The sequence below is a fragment of the Mesocricetus auratus genome, unplaced genomic scaffold (genome assembly GCF_017639785.1).
Source record: "Mesocricetus auratus isolate SY011 unplaced genomic scaffold, BCM_Maur_2.0 Super-Scaffold_6723, whole genome shotgun sequence".
NCBI lineage: Eukaryota > Metazoa > Chordata > Mammalia > Rodentia > Cricetidae > Mesocricetus > Mesocricetus auratus.
In genome coordinates, this window is record NW_024429183.1 from 1,534,733 (window position 1) to 1,557,384 (window position 22,652).

The following is a 22,652-nucleotide window of genomic DNA, read 5'->3' on the forward strand; positions in this document are numbered from 1 at the left end:
AGACGCTGCTTTCATGTCTTTTTTATTAAGGATCTCTCACACAGTCCAGATAAAGGACAAAGAAACCACTTCTCACTTCCCACTGGGTGTTTGGTCCCCACCTACCTCCAATTGAGGCTTGAGTTTGTAGACTCTACTCTGCAGACCCCCCCCACTGACTCTGCCACACAACCTCTGCCTAAGCTACGGCCCAGCCCGCTGTTTCTCTGTTCCTCACAGCATTCCATTTCACATGCGCATAAATTATCTTTTAATTGAAAGTTTATAAGCTCTTTAATCTTGCTTATTGTAGCTGAGATGATGTGTGTTTGTACAGCTTTATTGAATAATGAATGTCCTTGCCTCTCAAATGCCCATTTAGTTTGCTTTGCAGTGGCTGTGTGGGAGGTGGGGTGGGGGTGGGGGTAAAAACTCTACATCTGCAATGCTTAAAAATTGTGGCTTTAGGGGCTAGGAGGATGGCTTAGTTGGTAAGATGCTTACCACACAAGCACAAGAAGCTCAGTTCAGATCCTCAGCACCCATGAAAAAGCTGGGCATGTTGGTGCATATCTGTAATCCCAGTTTTGGGGAGGGAGAGGCAGGAGGATTGCTGGAACTCACTGGCCAGCCAGCCTAGCTGAATCTGGGAACTCTAGATCTCAGTGAGAGTCTTTGTCACACACACACAAATAAGTCGGGGAGATCTGGAGAGCTAGCCCAGCCATGAAGAGCATTTATTGTTCTTGTAGAGGCTCTGGGTTCAGTTCCCAGCACTTGCAGAGAGGCTTGCTACCACTTATAACTTCAGTTCCAGAGAGTCTGATGCCCTCCTCTGACCTATGTGGGTATTGCATACACACATGCTCAGAAAAACATGTAGACAAAGCATTCATACATATAAAATAAAAATAAATCTTTTTTGTTTGTTTTTTGAGACAGGGTTTCTCTGTGTAGCTCTGGCTGTCCTGGAACTTGCTCTGTAGACCAGGTTGGCCTCAAATTCAAGGATCCACCTGCTTCTGCATCCTGAGTGCTAGGATTAAAGGTGTAGGCTACCACCACCCAGCAAAAAGAAATAAATCTTAAAGAAGAAAAAAAAAAAAGACTGGTTATGATGCAGGTAATGGTGGCGCACACCTTTAATCCCAGCTCTCAGGAGGCAGAGGCAGGCAAATCTCTGTGAGTCTATAGAGAGAGTTCCAGGACAGACTTCAAAGCTAGACAGAGAAACCTTGCCTTGAACAACAACAGCAACAAAAAAGTGGTTAATCCAGAATTTGCTTAAAATAAAAAAAACCCCACAAAACCCAGCAGGTGAGTAGTGATCATGGAAGACATCAGACTCCAGCTTCCACATGCAAACAACACAAAAGCAGTGATGACATTGTGAACATTCAGGGTTTGTCAAGATATTCTCTCACTCTCTGTTCTATGGGGTCTGCGGTAATCTACAGAGCTTGTCTGGACTGTCCTCCAGTGTTCTGTCTCTGGGAGCTCTGCCTCTGACACACAAGACAACGGCTCCACATGAACAACGGCAGTGCATGGTAGAAAACTCCAAAAACAAGACAAACAAACAAAAAAACCAGGAAAAAGCCAGATGGTGTGGCGCACATCTTTAATCCCAGCTCTCAGGAGGCAGAGGCAGATGGATCTCTGTGAGTTTGAGGCCAGCCTGGTCTTCAACGTGAGTGCCAGGATAGGCTCCAAAGCTACACAGAGAAACCCTGTTTTGAAAAACAAAACAAAACAACAAAGAACAAGGTGTACCAAGAGACAGCTGAGGTACATGGACTGGGTGATTCTCCTCTCACATTTCCCTGGTAGGACACTCCAGTGACCTTGGCTTACATTGCAGCTCTGGTTTCCAACCCTCTTTGGTAGGCTCAGGACTGAGGCCAGTTCTTTTGCCCCCTGTGGTGGTGTTTGGTGACCTCTGTTGGCACTTTGCCTCACTGAGACAAAATTGTGACAATGTGACTAGGACTTGTAAGATAATGGGTTGAAACATTAGCAATGTAGCAAATACTTCAGTTACTTTGTTTTACAGTGCTGGGGAGGAAACCCTGGGCCTTTGTGCTGTGTGGCAAGCACTGTAGCACTGAGTCACAAGGCAGCCCCCAGAAAACTTTGCAGAGGAAACCTCAGCTCATGAGCCGCTACCTAGGCAGCCTCTCTCATCTAAGCCGCACTCCCTGTTGTGCCAGGTATGAACAAGAGTGGTCACTTGACTGGGACCCAGCCTGTGAGAAATCCAGGTGTAGGATGCCAGCCCTGCTGTGTGGCTGTTCTCCTGGCTGAGCTCAATGTCACATGACTCTGGGCTGTCAGCAAGCTAAACAGGATAGGAGATGAATCCCAGGACCGCCTCTGAAGGTTACACCGGCTCTGAGAGGGCCAGCTCAGCTTTTTGCTGACCATTGCTAAGGACCACTGTCCCCTGCCTACCTTGTCCCAGGAATGAGCCGGAGGCCCTGCCCACTGCCTTTCAGGTAGGGTCAGAACTCCTGGCCCTGGGCCAACCTGAGCTGCTCTAAGGCATCATTGTCTGTGGATGTCAAGTGTGGGAGGTCAGATGGCTCTGAGAGACAGAGGAAGAAGCTGTCCACATCTGTGTCTAAGGTATAGAGATACTGAGCAAGGCTGTGCCTCAAGAGACTCGGTTGTGGTTCAGATAAAGCTTGGAGGGGGCAAGGAGTCTGGCCTCCAAGGAGCTACAGGTGAGATCATAGTGGTCAGTGTTGTGATAAAAGCTTTGGCCAGGGGTTGGTAGGGGACAGGTGAGGAGGGGAGGGAGAGGGAACTAGCATTGACATGTAAAAGAAGCTTGTTTTTAATTTAAATAAAAAAATCTGAAAGAAAAAAAGATTTGGCTGGGCATTGGCAAACCTTTAATCCCAGCCCTGGGGAGGCAGAGGCAGGTGGATCTCTGTGAGTTTGAGACCAGACTGGTTCCAGGACAGGACAGTCTCCAAAGCCACAAAGAAACCCTGTCTCAAAAAAAAAAAAAAAAAAAAAAAAAAAAAGCTTTGTCCCAGTCGCTGGCGTTCATATACACAAAGAGTCTAGGATGTTATGGTGGAAGTTCCACCCAAGCCCCCCTCCCCCATCTCCCTCCAAACCATGCTACATCTCACAAAGCTCACCAAATGATGACCCCTCCCCCAGAGATACTCAAGACCACTCTCACAGGGCATTTAAACTGCCCTTCAGAAACCAGACTTGTGGTTTTTCTGGTCTCCCTTTCCCGTCTCTTCTCTGGGGGGGCTGGAAGACCATCCAGGAGCATTGAATCCATTAAACATGGGCCTTTTCTTTCTTTTTTTCTGTTTTTTTTTTTTTTTTGGTTTTTACGAGACAGGGTTTCTCTGTTTTGGAGGCTGTCAGTCCAGCCTGGCCTCGAACTCACAGAGATTCGCCTGCCTCTGCCTCCCGAGTGCTGGGATTAAAGGCGTGCGCCACCAACGCCCGGCTAAACATGGGCCTTTTCTAATTTGGCTTGATTTGGTCCGATTTGGATTGCTGCATCAGTGGAGAGGCTTATCGAGGTGTAGAAATTTTTCACTCAGGGCTCCAAAGGCATGTGCACTTGCTTTCCTGGCATTCTGAGATTTTGGAGAGACCACAGGGTAGGTATGTATGAAAGTTCTTTGCCTTCTAATAGTGGGGTAGGGACTAGGAATCCAGGAACAGCAGCACAAGTTTGAGTGCACCAAGACTTGCAGTTATGTGTAAGGTGGTGGGCTGGCTCGGCCTTATCCCAGGTCCCCACTGAAGACTATCTTTGTGTCTAAAGGGGATAGGTCTCAACACCTCCAATATTCCCGGGTGGTGAAGGTTTCAGTCTTGCTATTTATTTTACTTATTTATATTTTTGTTTCTAGTGTGTGTGTGTGTGTGTGTGAGAGAGAGAGAGAGAGAGAGAGAGAGAGAGAGAGAGAGAGAGAGAGAGAGAGAGAGAGAGAGGGAGAGATCCTCCCGTCTCTGTCTCACTGCTGGCCTGGAACTCCTCATCCTCTGGTCTTCATCTCCCAAGTTCTGGATTATAGGTGTGGGCCACCATGCATAGCTAGTGTTGCCATTTAAGTGACTGCTCCCTGGGGACTAACCTACTGACACACACAGTAGTGACTTGCTTACTTAGGGAATCTCAGCAAAAAAGTTCAGACACTAGCTACTGAAGGGATCAGACCCTCACCCAGCCCCCTGCTTTGGCAGCTATGACAGGCTGCAGAAAAGACCCAGCAAGATGTAGGCCTCTGACTCAGCAGCATGTGCTGAGCTTCCTGACCTTGCCTGTTCTCCCAGTCACTAGGAGATCAGGTACCCTCCACGTGGCAAGGAACCAATCAGAAGTCAGCTGGCAGGTTCTGGATGTGCTTTAAGAAAAGTGGTTTAACAGTGACCTGCAGAGCATAGCAACCACCCTGGGAGGGCCTATAGGCCATAGCAATCAGTTGACCAATCAACACAGGACAGGTTGACCAAGCCCTAGACACTCCCCTTACTCTGCCCAATAAATCCCCTCCCCAGGTTCCCCTGGATCCTTCTCACTCCACCCCTCTTGATGAACAGAAGAAGGGACTGCATTAAGGCAGTTAACTTGTTAAGCAATAAAAGACTCTTTGCTTTTGCAAACGACCAAGATCCCAGAGCAGAATGCTGTTCACTCACGAACTGGAAGCACTGAGACCTGCCACAGCAGGCATGACCAGAGCTTCTGGTGCTCAGTCAAAGAAACCAGACCCAAGAGACCATTGTGTGTGTGCAGCAAGAGTCCCGATCCCCAAATTTGCAGAGCTAGAAGATTGGCTCACAGATGTTTAGAAAGATGTGTGGAGATCGTCAGTGCCATGTTTCTTTTGGGGGTGATGACATTGTTCTAAAGTTGAACATGGGGACCCATGTGCTGCTGTGAGTCCACTAGTAGCCAATGAACTGTGTGAATGCTGGGGGTGGCTGCATGTGTGAGAGCTTTGACCGAGTTCAGCTTCCTGGGACCTGGGGTGGCTGAGGCTCTGGGAAGGTTTGAGGTGCAGCCAGGTGTTTAGGGTGCAGCTCTTTTGTTCTACAGGTGATCGCAGAGTGGGGAACCTGCAGCCCCTGTCCTTCCCAGGTGTACCACATCCTACTCTACCCCACTGTGTGCAGGGGAGAAGGATCCCATTTTCCTTCACATAGGCAGCTATCCAGCCTGTCTCCCTCACTCTCTGCCTCCTACTGAGCACAGGGGTGGCTGGCAGATGACATAAGATGGTACAAGTGGAAGAAGCAACTCAGGTGACCTGTTTGCCCTGTGTAGGCAGGGGTCACTGTCCTCTGGGGACAGAGCTAAGAATAGAGCTCCAGGGAGCAGCTTTAATTATGGCGTGTGCACCCGCTTTCCCTTCTCTCTCCCCGCCCCTCCCTCCACCCCCTACCTTCTTCACCCCATAGCTCCTTTCTCTTTCTTCCCCCAATCTCTTCACAGGTCCTCCTGTTTTTGGAACCCTTTCTATTTTTCCCTTCCAAACCTGGGAAATGAGGACTAAACAAGTCAAGGTTAGTTCTAACAGAGGGTTCTGCTTGCTGGGTGTCTCTGCAGTCTTGTGAGGAGGGTGGGTGTGCACTGTGAGGTTCATAGGGATGTGGTGCTCATATACTCACAGGGACAAACCTGGATTCACTAGGTAGTGACCCCTTTACCCTGACGAGGCTGAGGACATAATCTTGTCACCTCACATCTACACCAGTAGCCCACCCGATCTGGTCTAGCCATCCCTTGAGCAGCTGGGGAGCACAGCATCTGGTGAGACTTCACGGATGCCCACTGCCATGTGGAGTAGACATAGTAGGGCTAATCTTGTTACTGGGGACATCCCCTGAGCTGCCTCTCCCATCCTGACCCCACAATCCATTGCACCTCCAGGGACCTCAGGGAACATTTGAAGACCTGGTATGATGCACACAGTGCTCCCGGGTTCTCATCACTGTTGTGGGGCTCTGTCCCACAAGGGATCTTTGTGATAGAGAAATTAATGTCTGTGTCCCTGTTTGGGATCTTGGGCCTGGAGTGGAGAATGTCCAACCCCAGCAGGTCTTGTGATCGTCCAGCTCTTAGCTTGGTCACGCTGTGAGCTGGGCTGACTTGGCCCAGTGTCCATTTGCAAAGGACATGTAGTCCTGCCGTGCAGAAAGAAGGCCTTTCTCGCCCAAAGCCTGTGAAGCTGGGCAGTGTACCCCAGGCACCACTTTCATCTACATCCCCAGGCTATTGCCTTTTTGACATTAAGGGCTTAGCAGGTAACTAAGGCAAGAGTGGATGTGGAGCGAAGACGGTGGGTTCTGTATCCTGAGGCTGTCAGGAGGCACCAGAGGGAGAATGAGGCGGGTAGAGACAGACAGTCCACACATATGGCGCTCCAAGAGTTGGGGGCAGGGACAGATTTTCTCTCAGGAACTGAGTCTCTGCAGAAGCCATAAGGTTAAGGGCATTGCAAGGGTGAACCTAATTCAGTTACTGATGTCCCTATAAAGAAGAGATTTGGAAAAATGGAGAGGTAGATACTCACAGGGAGAGATGACCATGTGTGAAGGAGACAGAGACAGGAGTGATGTGGCCACAGACCAAAGAAACTGGGTCTTCTGGGAGCTGGGAGAGGCAGGATGGAGGCCCCACTCCAGGGGGCACTCAAGGTGCACAGCTCTGACATACTTAGATTTTTCATTTCTGGTCTGCAGAGAAGCAGCCCAGTTTTCAGTCATTGGTTATAGGTATCTCAGGAAACTCATTGAGGGGGCTGAGTCTAGAGGGGCTGGTCTGTGACTCTAAGCCTGCACCACCTCCCTCAGTGTTTCTGTTGCTAATGGAGTCTCCAGCTTGTTCTCCACTCAGAGCAACTTCTGTCCCAAGGAAGCAGAGTCCCTGCTGTGTTGGCCATAAGTGCCAAGGGATACTTTTCTCCACCCAGACCCTCTGGTTTTTTGTGCCCACTACGAGTTTCCTGAATGACAGTGACTCCTTTTAGTAGTCCCTGCCAAACATGCTGATTTCATGCATGTTCACAGGGAGTCCCTGGCTTGATGGAACCACAGGAACAGGACACCTCAGCTAGGCCCCTTCCCAGGATGATGTTACTCCTGCCAACTCAACAGGATCCAGAGCCATGGAGGAGAGTTTCTCGGTTGCATTAACTGAGGTGAGGACATACACCCTAACAGCGCACCATGCACAGCTGGAGTCCTGGACTGAGTTTAAAGAAGAAAGTGAGCTGAGGACCAGTGTTTATCTCCTCCTGCTTCCTGTGACCAGCCACCTCACGTTTCCATCCCTATTCCTTCCTTATCAAATGGACTGCATTCCTTCTTAATTCATGGCTGATCTAGTTACCTTTGTCAACTTGGAAACAATCTAGAGTCATGTGAGAAGAAAACCTTAGTTAAGAAATTGGTAGATCAGATTGTCCTATGGGCATGTCTGTGGGGGGATTGTTTTGATTATTAATCAATGCTGTAGGGCCCAGCCTACCGTGGGTGGCACCGTTCCTAGGCAGGTGATCTTGGATTGTATAAGAATGTTAGCTAAATGAGCCAGAAAGTGAGCTAGCAAGCAGTGTTCCTGGTCTCCGGGTACCTGCCTTGGGTTCCTCAATGCTAGAAGTATAAGATGACTAAACCCTTTCCCCCCTAAGTAGCTTTTGTCCGTGGTGTTTATCACAGCAACAGAAAGGAAACTAGAATAGTGTCACAACATGTCTGTAATCCCAGAATTTGGGAGATATATGCAGAAGGTTTAAGAACTCAAGGCTAGCTTTGATTACACAGCAAGTTTGAGGCCAACCTGGGTTATATGAGACCCTTCCTCAGTGCCCAACCAAAACCAAAACTAAAACCCACTGTGAGCTAAAATAAGTACTTTGTCCCTCAAGTTGCTTTCCATCAAGTTTGCAGTTATAAAAATGACCAAAATCTCAAAAATATGGGAGCTTCAGATAGTTGTCAGCACATGACAACAGACCCAGTGCTCGTCTTTCTATGGTTAGATATGCAGATCTATGGATTTCACATTAGAATTCTTCAATGGAAAGAGGGAGTGTGGGGATGTGCGAGTAGCCACTTCTCCAAGTGCATGCTGTGTCAGGATGCTGCCTGAGAGTCAGATCTTGGGTATCTGAGTCAAATTGAGTCCTTTGTACAACACTGACACACTGGACTGATGTTCTCAGCTCTCTGGGAAGCTTTAGATGCTGGCTAATTTCTGGAAAATGCTAAAAATAATATTTGAACACAACGACTGTTAGGATTTTGGAGTGGTGTGTGTGTGTGACAGAACCCCATGCAACTGGGAGAATAGAGTTCTCAGAACCCTGCACAGTTGGGAGACGGGAGCGCCCAAGACTCCACGCAATTGGGAGAGTAGGGCTCCCAGGACCCTGTGCAGATGGAAGGATGGTGCACCTAGGACTTCATGTAGCTTGGAGACTGGTGCACCCGAGACCCCACCCAACTGGGAGATGTGCTCTCAGTACCCTGTGCAGATGGCAGGATGGTGCTCCTAGGCTCCATGTAGCTGGGAGGATGGGGCTCCCAGGACCCTGTTTACCTCAGAGAGTGGGGCTTCATCTGGAAGCTTCACAGTGCAGATGGAGAGTGGTAGGGCAGATGAGGTGTGGCAGAGCTGGAGAATCAGTATCCATCTCTGCTTGCATGGCTGTGAGGTGAGCCTCAGTCTTGAAAGAGGAGTTAGGGAGTGTGACAGGATCTCTCCCAGGAAGTATGGGTGGAACCCTGGTGACGGGGAGGGCGGGACTCTCAGTGCCAGTGGGGGCTCTGCTAGGGAAGCGGATTCCCGAGGCAGTCTTTCAGAACTGGAGTGGGCATCTGGGGTAACAGTGGGCATGGAAGGGCTGGGATTCAGGTCCTGTGCTATGGTACAAGCCAGCTCTGACTCAGGAACAGGAAGAGCAGGAGGCAGGTCTGTCTCTGCAGGGTCAGGCTCTTTGACTCCTTTTCTTACCTACCACCCATATGCATAGTCAGAGACCTGTTCACCCCAACGGATGCTCACAATACATCCCAACAAAGACCAGGATGACACAGCAACAAGCATGAGGCCCAGCCCTCACTTCAAGGGGCCATGTGTATCCACCACCCAGGCCCTGGAGTTTGGGGAGAGGTCTGTCTTTAGACAGCCAGTAATTTTCTCATGGAAACCCCCAGTTGCCTCCTAAGCCTAAGTCTTAGGATTCTGTTACTAATATATTTGATTAGACCGTAGGAAAATGCAGTTGTCCTCATTGACTCTGAATACTGAGGTGCTGTTTAAGGTGAGCTCAGCCTTGCTGCTGGCACTGCCTGGATGTGCTCAGATTCTCCGCCTCCAGCTCTCTGCAGAGAGAAGAGGGTGTTCCAGAAACACAATGTGGCTCCCTGTCCAGGGAGCATTCTTAGAGGGCTGAAGAGAGCCACGAATCTCTGTGATAGAACAGGCCAGGGGGAGCAGAGACACCCAGCTAGGTACACAGAGCTCTCTGGGGCTGTGTCCTGTGTGTTCAGATGGAAAGTCACCTTCCATAGTAAGCCAGCCATACCACAGTCCACTCCTGGGAGGTGCTTTCTGGACGAGTCTGACCTCATGTTGGGTAGGAAGGGAGCTGTCAGTACATACACAGTACATCATGCCTACACGTAGGCTGTGTTGGACACAGGGCTTGCCCCTGGGGAAGGGAATGGGGACTCCGTATGTTGGTTGCAGCACTCTCCAGTGGAGTGGGTGAAGTGGGTGTGCAGTCATCTGATAGGGTGCCTGGGCTTCACGGGGTGCCTCAGTTCAACCCTGCTGCCCCTGTGTAGCTGAGACTGTAACCCTGTGGCTGGGCTGGATTTTTTTTTTGGTTTCCAAGATGTGACCTTCACATTGCTTAGGGGCCTATGAGTCCAATGACAGGAGTTGGAAAGCAAATTTCTAATGTAACGAAGTAAAAGACTCTGAAGTCATTCTCCAGGTACCCTGCTGCAGCCCAGCTCCCGCAGCTGACGTGAATGCCATTTGTCATCCTGTACAAGGCAAGGTGGTGTTAGGCTCTGCATGAAACAGTCATTTGTGCTCCAGACAAGAACAGGAGAGCCATGAGTCAGCATTGGGAACTGTAGCAACAACACTGTTCGGGCCATGTGGGTGCCCAAATGCCCATTCTGCAGGGACTCAGACACAGCAGCAAACGTGTGTGTGGCAGAATGATCTCAAAGATGTCCATAACCCATCTTGGGTAAGAACTGGGTTGAACAGGAATAGATGTTCCTCCTTAGCTGACATGGGGATAACTGTCTTAGGCTTGTGGGTGTAACATGGTTCTTATCAGTAGGACAGGGAGACAGGAGAAATAACAGTCTTGGCTCTGAAGAGGGAGGGGATGATAGTTTAGTAATGTAGAAGCTTCTAGAGGCTGGAGAACTCAGGGAGAGGATTCTCCTTGGAGTCTTTGACAGGAACTGCTCTGCAGACCCTTTTTCTTCACTGTGACAGCATTGGGTCCCTGCACACCCCGACTATGACAGAATCCACATGTGCTGTCCAAGCCGCTAGCCTGGGGCCTCTGCCAAAGGAACCTCCCACAGAATTCCCATGCCACACGGGGGACAGAGGGCCTCCAGCAGCCAGGCTACAGGCACACAGGTCTGTGAGGGCTGCAGGAGTGTATGAGCGGGAGGTAGGCCTGTGCCTGCCCATACTGTCATCCGTTTTTTCCTGCAACCTTGTGAACAACAGTAGTAAAAATAAAATAACCATTCAGAACAGACTGAGAGAAATCTACATGGGGTGCTTTGCTACATGGGGAGCCAACCCGAGAAAATAATAGTTACGAAAGGGAAACAGACAAGACTAGGGAAGTCAGACCAATGACAGAGAGAAAACGGAGATGATACAGCTCGTCCGTGCAAAGCTCCACACGACATTAAAGCAGAGTTGGAGTGACATTGTGAGGTAAGCAGCTCTGCCAGTAGGGGGCAGGGTAGAGAAATGTTTCCTGTAGCAGCAAGAGGTCACAGAACCTGAGAGCCATCACAGTTCCCTAAATAGAAAGTGCAGATTGGCTGAGACAGGGCTGGGCTACTTGGAGGACGCAGCTCCATTGAGATTGAGATGGTAAAATAGCAATAAAGGATCTAACAGCAAAGCCAGCCCTCAGGAGGCTGAGGCAGCATTGTGAGTTCCAGGCCAGCCTGAGCGATGTAACAAGACTGCATTGTCTCAAAACAACACGAACACTATCAGCAGCAGTGAAAGAACATGCAGCTTATAGAGTCCAACCATCTATACCAACCACACCACAGTGTCGCTCACGCTGGAGATGTTCAGAGTCCTGTTCCAAAGGGGGTAGGCATTTAGGCTTTAGGATATAGTATCATGCAGCCAGAGTGTTAAAATGACCCCTACAGTAAAAAAAAAAAAATGGGACACAAAAATCCTAAATTAAACTGGCCATGGTGGCTCATGCCTTTAGTCCTATGACTAAGGAGCAGAGGCAGGCAGATAGATCTCTGTGAGTTTGAGGCCAGCCTGGTCTACAGAGCAAGTTCCAGGCTAACCAGGACTACATAATTATATCCTGTTCAAGAAAACAACAACAAAAACAACAAAACAGCATCTGGGGAGATGACTTAGTATTAAGATCACTGGCTGCTCTTTCAGAGGACACAGGTTTAGTTCTCAGCATTAAATAAACACTTAAAATCCAAGGAAGATGGTGGGGGAGAGGGAGAGGGGAGACCTAATGAGTCCCAAGAGAAATAGGAAAGTAAAACAGAGGTGCAAATAAGATAGGGTGTAAATAAAACAAGATGGTAGGAACTGAGTGGAGGTGGCGCACGCCTTTAATCCCAGCACTGGGAAGACAGAGGCAGAGACTCTCTGAGTTCAAGGCCAGCCTAGTCTATAAAGTTACTCAGAGAAACCTTGTCTCGAAAAACCAGCCAAACAAACAAAAAATAAAAAACCAAGATGGTAGGAACCACTTAACATGTGTCAATAGCTGACAAGCACCTAGCTCTAAAATGGACACCGGACACACTGAAGACAGGCAGATAGACACTGGGCCCGAGGCCTCACTACCCATACCTATGGGACCCATGGGGCTCCAAGGCGAAAGGAGTCTATGGAGTGGAAGTGAGGATGCAGGAAGAACACCCTGAAACACCTGGGAGCCCCACTATGGGTGGGAGAAGCAGGGCTCTGCCCCAGAATGGTTGCATGTGCCCTAGAATAGACCATTTGACTTTTGGGGAAGCCGGCTCTGCTAGTAGAGTCCAGAGTTTCAGAACGAAGTTGGGGTACAAGGTCTGCTCCAGTCCCTATTGACTGATTGCCTGGGGTTCAACCTGGAGCGATCGGAATGTACAGGCCACTCCCAGGACATCCAGGCTGTGACTCCCCCCTCCACCAATCTCTAGCCAACACACTCTGATCAGTTCCAGGACAAACCTTGTCCAGCTGTCCTCTGGTGTGCCTTAGTGGACCTGCTGCCTGGCTGCTCCGTGCAGGGTGTCCTGGGCTTGGCAAGCTTCTGGTACTCACACCCAGGATGAGTGAATGGCAGAACAGGCCAGAGTGGAGCTGCCACGTAAGGGGTCAGGTTTGCTTGGATGAAGTTTGTGTCTGCTCCACCTTCCCCAGGGGCTGAGGAAGTCTCTTCAGCAGCTGGGCCCCAGAACCTCCCATGAGGTTTTCAAGGAAGGTGCTAACACTGCACCTGTGCAGCTGTCAAGCCATGTGAACGCGGTCCCTGAGCAGGTCTGAATCCCTGTGTCTAGAAGCCCTGTGGCATGTGTGTGCTTAGGTGAACTGAGGCAGGCCGTGCAGAAGTGTGCTCTGGGGAATCTGCCCACCTCTGCCCCTCCCTCCTCTTCCTCAGCGGTCGTACATTTCATGATGGACAGGCAGCGCTAGCTAAGCATGGTGGCAGGCCAGCCAGATGCTTGCACGAGCCATCACTGCCCTCTACTGTCCTGAGTCTCCACTCGTGTTGAAATCAAAAGCAGGACTGGGGTGGGTAGGAGTGGTCTGCTGGGCGTGGGAGAAGGATCTAGATGGGATTCCTAGCAGATCCAATGGACGGTACATGAGGTCTTTGGAAGGGAAACATGCCAACACGACCTTTCCTGGTTAGCTGGGTGGACTTCTGCAGGGCTGAGCTCCATACAGGTCCTCTGGCAGGGGCTCAGCACCACTGAACCTTGGTGTCCCTACCCACGGAATAATCCCAGTGCATGGGGAATACAAGGGGTTGTACACCTGGCAGAGATGAGAGACTGGGAACAGTGCAGCTTCCTGTGTTGTCTCATAGACGTTCATGTGCCAAGTGTCGTGAGGTGGTGCAAGGACAGACGGACCCCAGCAAGCCTCAGTGACAGCACCTGGCCAGCACAGGCCTACAGCAGAGTGGAGCGTTGCGCAGGGAGCACAGAGGAGGTGGTGGAAGTCTGTCTTGCCTGCAGGGCACTGAGAGACGGATCATGGTGGTATGAGGCTGTCTCGAAGGCAGGAATGAAACAGGCAGGACTGAAGCCATCATGGCTTAGCAAACAGGCTCCCAGGCACTCAGTGGTGATCATTGTGGTGGCTATGATGTTGGTTGCACATACAACTATGTTTATGGTGGGTAGAGATGGCAGGCTGGGAACATGTTTGGTTAGAGGGTAACATGGGTGGTTTACTGGGGGGGGGCAGTAGACACAGGCAGACTAGTTGGGAGACTGATGGTAACCGACCTCGGGGTCTGTGATTGGGGACCAACTACTGGGTATGGAAAAAGGTGGCTAGTGAGTTTGCCTGGTGGCTATGAACTCAATGTATATGGGCCTCCTCTCAGGAACAGAGCAGACATCCAGGGTCAGGAGGGCTAGCAAAGAGCTGGTGATCTTGAGTAAACCAAGCTCATGAGGATGGGAGTCCTGTGGAGGCACTATGCAGAACAGGGCAGACTGAGCAGGCTTGGGCTTCTGACAGTGGGACCAGAGAAAGTCCCTGCTCCTCCTGCATTGGACCCCTACATGGTGAAAACTGGGGAGGGGAATCTACTCTTCAGGGGTGGAGAACGGGTTTATAGGGCAACTGAAGCCAGAGGCCAGACCTTGGAAGGTGAGAGTAAGAGAGGTCTGCTGGGGAGGTGTGTGAATGAGTCCCTTAAGAGAGACCTGGAGGAATGTTCCAGACTGGAAGTATGGGATGTAGATTGGGCCAACATTGAGTTACATCTACAGAAAGTGGGGCAGGTGGAGCTGGTCCCTTCACTGTAGCATGAGGGGCAGAGGTTCATGTGTGGGAGTGGAATATGCCCCAGGGAAACCTCATGGGTAATATCCCGGGGCAGGAAGTCAAGAATCTGAGGGAAGAGGCATGGCCAGACCCATGGCAAACTCGGGGAGGGGGCTTCCCAGCGCCCCCAGGCCCTGAAAATCTTTAAAGGGAGGCTGGGACAGGTCCCAGGTCTTGACTTTCCTGTAGACTCCAGCCCTCCAGGGAGCAGGGGACAGACACCCAGAGGAGGCATGTGATGTGTCAGATGGCCATCTTGCTATGGCAACTATCCCTGTAAGGGGCAGAGGCCTTGGAGCAGGTGCTGGGAAACCAAAGGGATCTCAGGGGGAGGAGGATGGGATATACACGAGGGTACACAGGCATTGTGGGCATCTGTGGAAGTATGCTAGGACTGAGTGAGTTCTAAGCATAGGCGTGGGTGGACTGAGCACGGGGTGAGGGTGAATAGCTGGTTCCTGTTTGTGGCCATAAACAGTGCAGGGTCCTGCATCCCACTGCAGGAGCCGTGTGAAGCCCACACTTCTGCTCAAAAGCCCCTTACCAGGCCACGGTAACACTCTCTTATAGCCCAAGGTGGGGACAGAGGATGGCAGGAGGGACCACCAGATGATGGTAAAGCCTGATGTGCAGCTCAGCCTGGGTGAGGTTCACAGGGTCCCCTCACTGAGTTCTCAGAAGGGATCGTAATCCTATCTTACAGGCATGGAAACTGAGGCAGGCCCAGATGATACAGTGAGCCTGTGGTACAGGACCTTGTTTATAGCTGTGTATGGGATATGGCTTAAGGGGAGGCCAGGGGCCACCTTGGGCCTTCTGTCATTCAAGCATCAATTACCCACCCATCCATCTTCCTGATGTTCCCCATAACCTTTAAATAACTTCAGGTACACACTGTAAAACTATATTCACACTGCTAGAGAGCAGTGTGTATAGACTTGGGAGGCATTTGTCTTCTATCAGGCTTTGAATGGAAACCAGAGCCTTTCATGTAAATTCACACCGGCTGCCTTTTGTGAAAAGGAGGCCCAAGAAAGACGCTGGCTGATTTCTCAGGTCCCTTTGCCAGCCAAATCCTGGGCTCCAGTTGACCTGGTGGTGTGTGGCAACTCTTACTGGAAAGGTGCAGCTTTTACGTACCCCAGTGGTAAGTTGGGTAGAGCTTGTGCATGACTCTCAGGAACATTTATTTTTGTGCAAACCCAGGCCCATTAGCAGATCACCTTAGAGGGCTGGGTGAGAAGCAAACCAGGCTAGGTTCTCAGAGTTACTTCCAGCCTCCATAGCTGCCACTTAAGACTTACAGGCATGTTTGCCATCTCAGGGGATCAAGTAAAGAAGAGGCCAAGGCAATGGCTAGGCCGAGGTTGTATGTGCTCTGCCAGGCATACTCCACAGCCAGTCAGTACAGACTACAGGTGGTGCCCCCAGTGCCAACTCAGTAGTCATAGGGACCCACCCAGGTTGTGACGGGAGGGGCCCTTTGGCACTTGGTGCCTTTCCTTGCAGACTCAGCAAGTACAAGGTTTCATCCTCCCTAGGGGCCGGCAGTTGGACACGCATGGTGGCAGGGCTGAGGGTGAGCTAGAAAGAGAGGAAACGAGCTCTGTATCGGGTGGGTTAGCCTTTGGAATGGGCTAGGTCCTGTAGGAAACGGTGGGGTACCCATTGCAGGGCTGCACAGGCTGGGGTATGGAATGAGGCCCACTGAATCTAAGACAACACGCCGGCCCATCAGCGAGTTTGTCACACCGAACGTTCTTTATTATTAAGTGCCAAGGGTCCAGGCGGTGCGGCCCCGCAGACTCACTTCACGTGCTCGGCGGCGTGAGAGGAGCAGTAATACTTCTTGTGTGCGATGAAGGTGGACAGGCTGCTGAACTTGATGTTGCACAGGCGGCAGTAGCGGTGGCCACCACCACCACCTGATGCAGGAGCAGACGCGGGCAGGCCCTTGGAGGGCGTCCGCACGCCTTGGTCTGCGGGGTCAGAAGGCGTGTTGTCGGGAACTGGGGATGGGGTACGTGGCGCCCGACTGTCGGGGCTGTCACGCGGAGCACGTTCGACCGGCGTGCGGGGCTCAACGCCTGGGTTGGCTGCCGGCTTGGCTACCTGCAGGCCGTGCGCCAGGCGCAAGTGCTCCACCAGGTCTCCGCGCACGTGCCCGTTGGGTGGGCAGTAGGGGCAGAGGGCGGCAGTGCGCAAAGGCGCAGCGGGGCACGAGTATTTCTTGTGAGCCAGGTAAGCTTCGAGGCTGTGGAAGCTTACGCGACATGCGGTACACTCATGGTAGTCGGCCAGCGCAGGCAGAGTGGCAGGTGCATCCGGAGTCTGGCGACGGGGCCTTTTGCTCAAGTCTATGGGCCCATCTGGCACCGGGCCTGGAGAGGGCGTGGGGGCGGGGCCGGCACTTGCGCTCGCGGGTCTCGGAGAGGCGGGCAGCTCAGCCGTGGGGGCGGGGACAACAGGCACAGGGGCGGGGCCTACTGCAGGAGGCGGAGCACCGGCTCCTGGCAGCTCATAGAGCTTGCGTCGCCTGCGCGTGCGCACAGGAGGAGCTGTCAGAGCAGGAACCGCCGATCCCGGAGCCGGCGTGGGTGCCGATGGCCGGCGCGGTGGCGGGTCGTGGCGCGAGGCGCAGTAGTAGCGCTTGTGTACAGTGTAGGTCTCGTGGCGGCTGAACCGGATGTTGCAGGCCTCGCACAGCGTGCGGCTGGGATCGTCCTCCGCGTCGTCCACCGAACTGCCTGGGCTCTGGCTGCCCTCGCTGCCCCGGCCAGCGGCCTCGGCCTCTGGAGTGGTCGCGCCACCCGCCTCTTCCTCTCGCGCCCCAGGCCCCGGCGACAAGCGCTGCAGATCTGCCTCTGCAGCTGCTCCTGCGGTCGCGCGGGCCGGCCCCGGGACCGCCTTGGGTCTGCGCACAGCAGGCGTGTCCTCTGGCACGCGGCGACCAGAGCAGTAAAGGCGCTTGTGCACATAAAAGTTGTTGATGTTATTGAAGGTGATCTCACACTCAAAGCACGTGGCGCCCTTAGTTCCTGGGAAGAGGCCGGTGGGCGTTCCCACTGCCCCGGAGCTCCCAGCACCCTGCTGCAGCCGGCTGTGCACCAACTCTGACATCTTGGCCAGGATCTCTGAGGCCTGTGGCGCTGCAGGGCCGGTGTTCGTGCCCGCGTCCGGACCAAACACATACTGTGGCAGGAAGAGCGTTCCTGCCATTGCTAGCTCTCCAGGACCCGGACTGGAGCCTGGTGTGGGGCTGGACAGTTCTGTCTTCACTCTGACTGGAGTGGGGCTGTGCGGTGAAGGTGTCCGAGAAGGAGCCTGGGGACCCGGCTCTCCCAGACCTGAGGCACGAGTCGCTTCAGGCTCTTCATCAGCCTCCACCTTGATGGTCCTGGGGGCTGCTGGGGATTCGCTGCTGCCCCCATTTTGGGGGGGCACCCTGGACTCTCCATTGGTGACTTCGGCCAAGGCCTTACTGTCCAGTCCTGAGGATGGGGTGGGTGCCTTGTCAGCCGGAGCCAGGGGCCCGTGCATCAGTGAGTGCTGTTGGAAGCCTGCCAGGCTGTCTAAAGAACACAGGACTGCAAGTCAGGCCTGAGACAGGCCCTATGTAGGATGGATTAGGCAGGATTTAGGACAAAGGCTGACAAAGACACCATGTGTTGTCTATGGACAAGCCCCCTCCCTTTCCACTTTTCAGAGGGTCAGTGAGGCCCCAGTATGGCTGCTTACCTGGAGGAAGTTTGGCTGCTGGGTGTCCAGCCCCTGGCGAGTAGATCTCACCTTTGGAGCCTGGCTGGCACACCATGTGGTTTGTCACCAGGTGGCTGTAGAGGATGTCCCTTGTGGTAGATATGAAGCCACAGTTGTGACAGACACCTGTAGGCCATGCTGTTGTGGTCAGGGTTCTGGAGCTGAGGTGTGGCCCCAGAGACCCCATCCCGACCCTCTCCAGCCCACCTACCGCTGAGCGTGTCCGTGTGCACCTTGAGGTGGCGCTCACAGTTGGCCTTGGTGGTGAAGGCGGACAGGCAGATGAGGCACACGAAGGGGCGCTCTCCTGAGACATGGAGATAAGAACTGTCTTAGATCCCAGTGACAAGAAAGGGATACTGGATGCTGGTCCTTTTTAGTTTCTTATCAGCCACATGTCTCCCAAGGTCCAGGCATAAATAAACCTAGCCCTGTATTACGTGTGCAGGTAGCCACAGGTAAGCCTTGTGTTAGGCTGTGGAGAGGGGCAGGAGAGCTGCCTGGGCGCACGGTAGCAGAGAGAGTTTCCCTAAGCACCTGTCTGGTGTGTAGTGCTTGGGCATGTCAGAGCAGTGAGGCCGGAAGGCACGGGGCACTTACCACTGTGGCTGCGCATGTGGATCTCCAGCGAGCTGGCACTGGGGCAGCTCTTCCGGCACTGGGGGAAGGGGCAGACACGCTCATTGGGGTAGGTCTCCTTGGGCTTTTCCTCAGTCGCCGAGGCAGGGGAGCCTGCACGCTGGCGGCTGGCGCAGTAGTAGAGCAGGTGGGCTTGCAGGTTCCGCTCACTACGGTACCAGATCCCGCAGTCTTTGCAGGGGAAGACGTCCTCTGGTGGGGGTGAAAGTGGGGATGAGGTGCAGACTGACAGTGGGTACCTGATAGTGGGGGCTGGCCTGTGACGCCAGCTTTTCATGACTCCAAGTTGAGGTGCTGGCTTTTGGTAAACCTGATGCCTAGGGTCCTACCAGGAATGGAGTCTCTAAGAGATTCCCAAAGGTCCCCCGCCCCACACAGTGACCTATTCATGAGACTTTTCCCACTGTAGGACTCACTCAGGTTCCTGTCCCTGCACTCGGAACTCGGCTCCCACTGTTGCCTTAGGGCAAACACACCCTCCCTTCTACTGCATGTTTCTCGTGGGACATGCACCCAGATCCCCTGGGGTTGAGCCCTCCTACCTTAGCAGGCCATGTGCAGCCTTCTAGCACTCAGGTCACCCTGCATTAGCTGAGTACTGTCCTTCCTCAGCTCAGTGTCTTACCGGGAGCATAATTCACCCCACACACAGTGTGTGTGTGTGTGTGTGTGTGTGCGTGTGTGCATGTGCCCCAGCCTTGATCTTTGACTTGTGTGTCACCAAGTTTGTCCCAAGGTGTCGTATACTTACTGTTGATGACTGCAGTAGCGAGGATGGATGCCATGCCAGCCTGCTGGGGCAGCAGCTGGATGTCTGTGTGTGCTGGGGCTGGGCCTCCAGGTTCTACTGGTTCCTTCACAGGGTGTCTGGGAGTACTGTGGGGCTCAGTCACAAGGAGCACATGTAGTAGTCCACCAGAAGGCACCACCTTGGTGACCCTGCACCAGAGGGCGTCATCTGTAGGGTACAGACATTTATGATGCTGGGATCAGTGATGCTGGGCTTACAGTGGGTCCTTCCCTTTGTCCCCCACATTGGGGCCCACTGTACTGCCCAGGATAAGTGAGGCCAGGCAAATGGCAGGAAGTGGCTTTGTTCAGGTTCAGGCTGGATTTGTGGGATGTTATCCTGCGTCTGAGCAAGGATTGGGGACATTCCATTTCCAGCAAAAGGCTGGGTATGGAACTGGCAGCAATAACTGAGGGGATCTTGTGTAGCCACTTGGTTGGAGTGGAGGGGTTTTCTGATGTAGGTTCTTCATCCTGTTGGGAATTGGCCAGCTGCTGTTCCTGTAGTGGCCTGTAGAGAGCAGCCTCAATCAACAAAAAACCTTTGTGTGCTGGGCCGGCATTTCTACCTCCTGGCCTGGAACCCTGAGGCTGTGCTTCCCTGAGCTGTGGGCAGGGTCACTGCTGGCCTCTGTCCCAAGCCTATGGCCACTCCAAGCAGAAAATGGGGGGGGGGGGAAAGGGGCCTATGTCTGTCCTAAGGCAGCAGTAGGAGCTGAGTTGCAGTGTAGAACCTGGGTAAGTCCCAATTTGGGGGCAAAGGTGATATAGGAAAAAAAAATCACTCATTAAAGACCATAGGATTTCTGGGGTCATTATGAACCTGTCTGCTTGGCTTCTGTTTCCCAAAGTGCAGGCCCTGCCCAGATCATGTCACTTTTTACCATCATCAGCCCTATAAGGAGCCTTGTCTTTTGTGGCTAGCACACTTGGGCAGACCTGTCATAGAAACCTATGGGCAGGGCAGACTTAGTGGTACAAACACATGACTGGCGATCTGATGTTGGGGCATATTCCTTTCTAGTACAGGCTGCATTCTGGCTACTCCCTTTGGTAGGGTGGGGAACATGGTCCCCTCTGCCCTGCAGATAGGGAACCTGAACACACACACACACACACACACACACACACACACACACACACACACACACACACACACACGGGATGAAGTGTTGGCACAGGTCCCACATAATTGACCCCGACTCTTACTACCTTTGGACCTTGGGAAGGGTGCTCTGCTTCTCCTGAGGGCCTACTCAGGAGTTGACTTCAAGGACAAAGCTTCCAGAACATTTTAGCTGAGGGAAGAGCCCCTTTGTGTCCCCCCCCCTACTTTTAGAAGGCTGGAGAGACGGGGGTGGGGGTCAAGTAGGATAAAATTATTTGACCACAGCCTTTTCCTGTTTTCTAGATGGAGCAACAACCTGGAAGGCCAGGGACTTAGCCAAGGTCCTACAGCTAGCAAGGGGTGGGTCTGAGTATGAACACAGTCAGTCTAACAGAACCCGGCTGGGCCTCAGGTTGCTGCCCTTCAGTGACCCCCAGAATCCCTCAGCAGTCAGTTTCTACCTAAGCCCAGGCGGAGAGGCAACAATCTCAGTGACTACAGAGGCTCAGTGCAGCTCATCTAAGTCATCAGTAGATATGATTTGCTCAGGACTTCAGCTCCTAAGATTGTCCATCGTCCTCTCAGATGGGGTTCTGGGTGCTCTCCCAAGCAGTTTGACTGTCGCTCTCACCCAGATAGGCTGGTGTCCCTTTAAGAGCTGGACCAGACACAGCCAAGTGGCCCCACCTTCTGAAAAACCTTAGAGGGGAGGGAGGCAGGCATGTGAGACAGACCCTTCCAGTAGATCTCAGAGTTGGCTTCAGCTTCAGTCTGGGCCTGGGGTAGCATCCTTAGCCAGCAGGCCTCATCCACCAGCAGGGTCACAGCTGGGCCCTAGGGAAGAGCAGGGACAGGAAAGGATCAGCCTACATAGGAATGCTGTGCAATGGTGGTCAGTGGCTGGGTAGCTGATATGGCTGGGATGTGGAGTCCAAACACTATGATTTGGAGGCACAGCAGGAAGCTGCTTTTTCCAAGGTTAGGCATTAGTCTCTCTTGGAAACAAAGGTCTAGAGAGATCAAGGTGCCCAAGGGCACACAGCTAGTGAGTCTAGAGCCTGTAGATCTGCTGTTCCCTCCCTTCGACAGTGGATGCCTGCAGGGAGTTACATGATACCAGTTCCTCCTGAGGGAGGGAGGGAGGTTGGTTCTGTGTCCCCCTACAATGGAGCTTTCCTCTCTAGTGCAGGGCAGAACTTTTATCCCTGTCTATTCATTGGCAGCACTGTCACTTCACTGTGGTAGGCCACCCCAGCCCAAGACCAGCTGTGTCGCTGAGGCTGAGTGTGTGTGGGGGTAGCTGCAGCCCTATGCCCTCTTCACCATCCTAAAGGCAAGGACGCTGAGGCCGAGTAAAGCACTGGGAGAAGAAGTTCCAGCCTAGGGCTGTGCCACACACTTCCTCTGCAGCTTGGTCTAGGCCTGGAAGGAAAGAGCTCTGGGATCAGCCCCCAGGCCACCAAAGCGGCTTGTTTCCTGCCCCTACACCCTGGCTCTCAGCCCAGCAGCAAAGGAAGTATACGTGGCCATGTCTCAGTGCAGCCCAGGCTGGAAGGCTGGGCTGGGATTTAGTCTCACATGAGACACAGCCCGTGACAGGCAGGCAGGGCAACAGAAGCCCTGTCCTGTTTGTCCTTGGAGGGTGTGTGACTTCTGCCACCCAGGGCATCCCCCCACTGTGGGGCTGAATCTCAGAGCCCCTGGACCTAGCCACCTGGGCCCATGCATTATTGTCAGCCACTCACTGTTTTATTCAAATACACGCCTTTTAACCAGAAACCTGTACCTCAGGAACTTTTAACTGAAGGTCCAGAGCCACTTCTCACTCTGCGGGTCTTAAGAACCCTGTGGTGTTCATGGCAGCTGGATCATTGGGTAGGAAAGATAAACAACTGGCCGGAGTAGGAGAAACAGGCTGCTGATTGGGTGGGGCACCACCCAGCTAGGGCTGTGCTTGGCTTGCCTTGTGTGTGGCGCTCATATAGACTCCAGAGACAAATATCAGGGTCTAATTCAGGCTTGACCTTCCTTGCGACTCCTGTGGACCCACTCTTCAGAGACCCCATTCACATGGCATACACA

General features: G+C 52.7%; 1 protein-coding gene across 4 annotated transcripts in view; it reads right to left on the reverse strand.

The window, feature by feature from the left end:
• Positions 1 to 16,017: 16,017 nt before the first annotated feature.
• Positions 16,018 to 22,652, reverse strand: part of Zfpm1 (zinc finger protein, FOG family member 1) — a 58,195-nt gene continuing 51,560 nt past the window's right edge. For 3 of the 4 annotated variants that reach the window (XM_040735563.1, XM_013115723.3, XM_013115721.3), the window contains exons 5-10: positions 21,305 to 21,404; positions 19,425 to 19,631; positions 18,635 to 18,865; positions 18,246 to 18,341; positions 18,014 to 18,160; positions 16,018 to 17,847 (exon numbers count right to left, since the gene is read on the reverse strand). In XM_040735563.1, coding sequence (XP_040591497.1) covers positions 16,082 to 17,847; positions 18,014 to 18,160; positions 18,246 to 18,341; positions 18,635 to 18,865; positions 19,425 to 19,631; positions 21,305 to 21,404 — 2,547 coding nt within the window. In that variant the 3' untranslated portion in view covers positions 16,018 to 16,081. The remainder of the gene's footprint in view (positions 17,848 to 18,013; positions 18,161 to 18,245; positions 18,342 to 18,634; positions 18,866 to 19,424; positions 19,632 to 21,304; positions 21,405 to 22,652) is intronic. The other variant, XM_013115722.3, reaches the window with a different exon arrangement.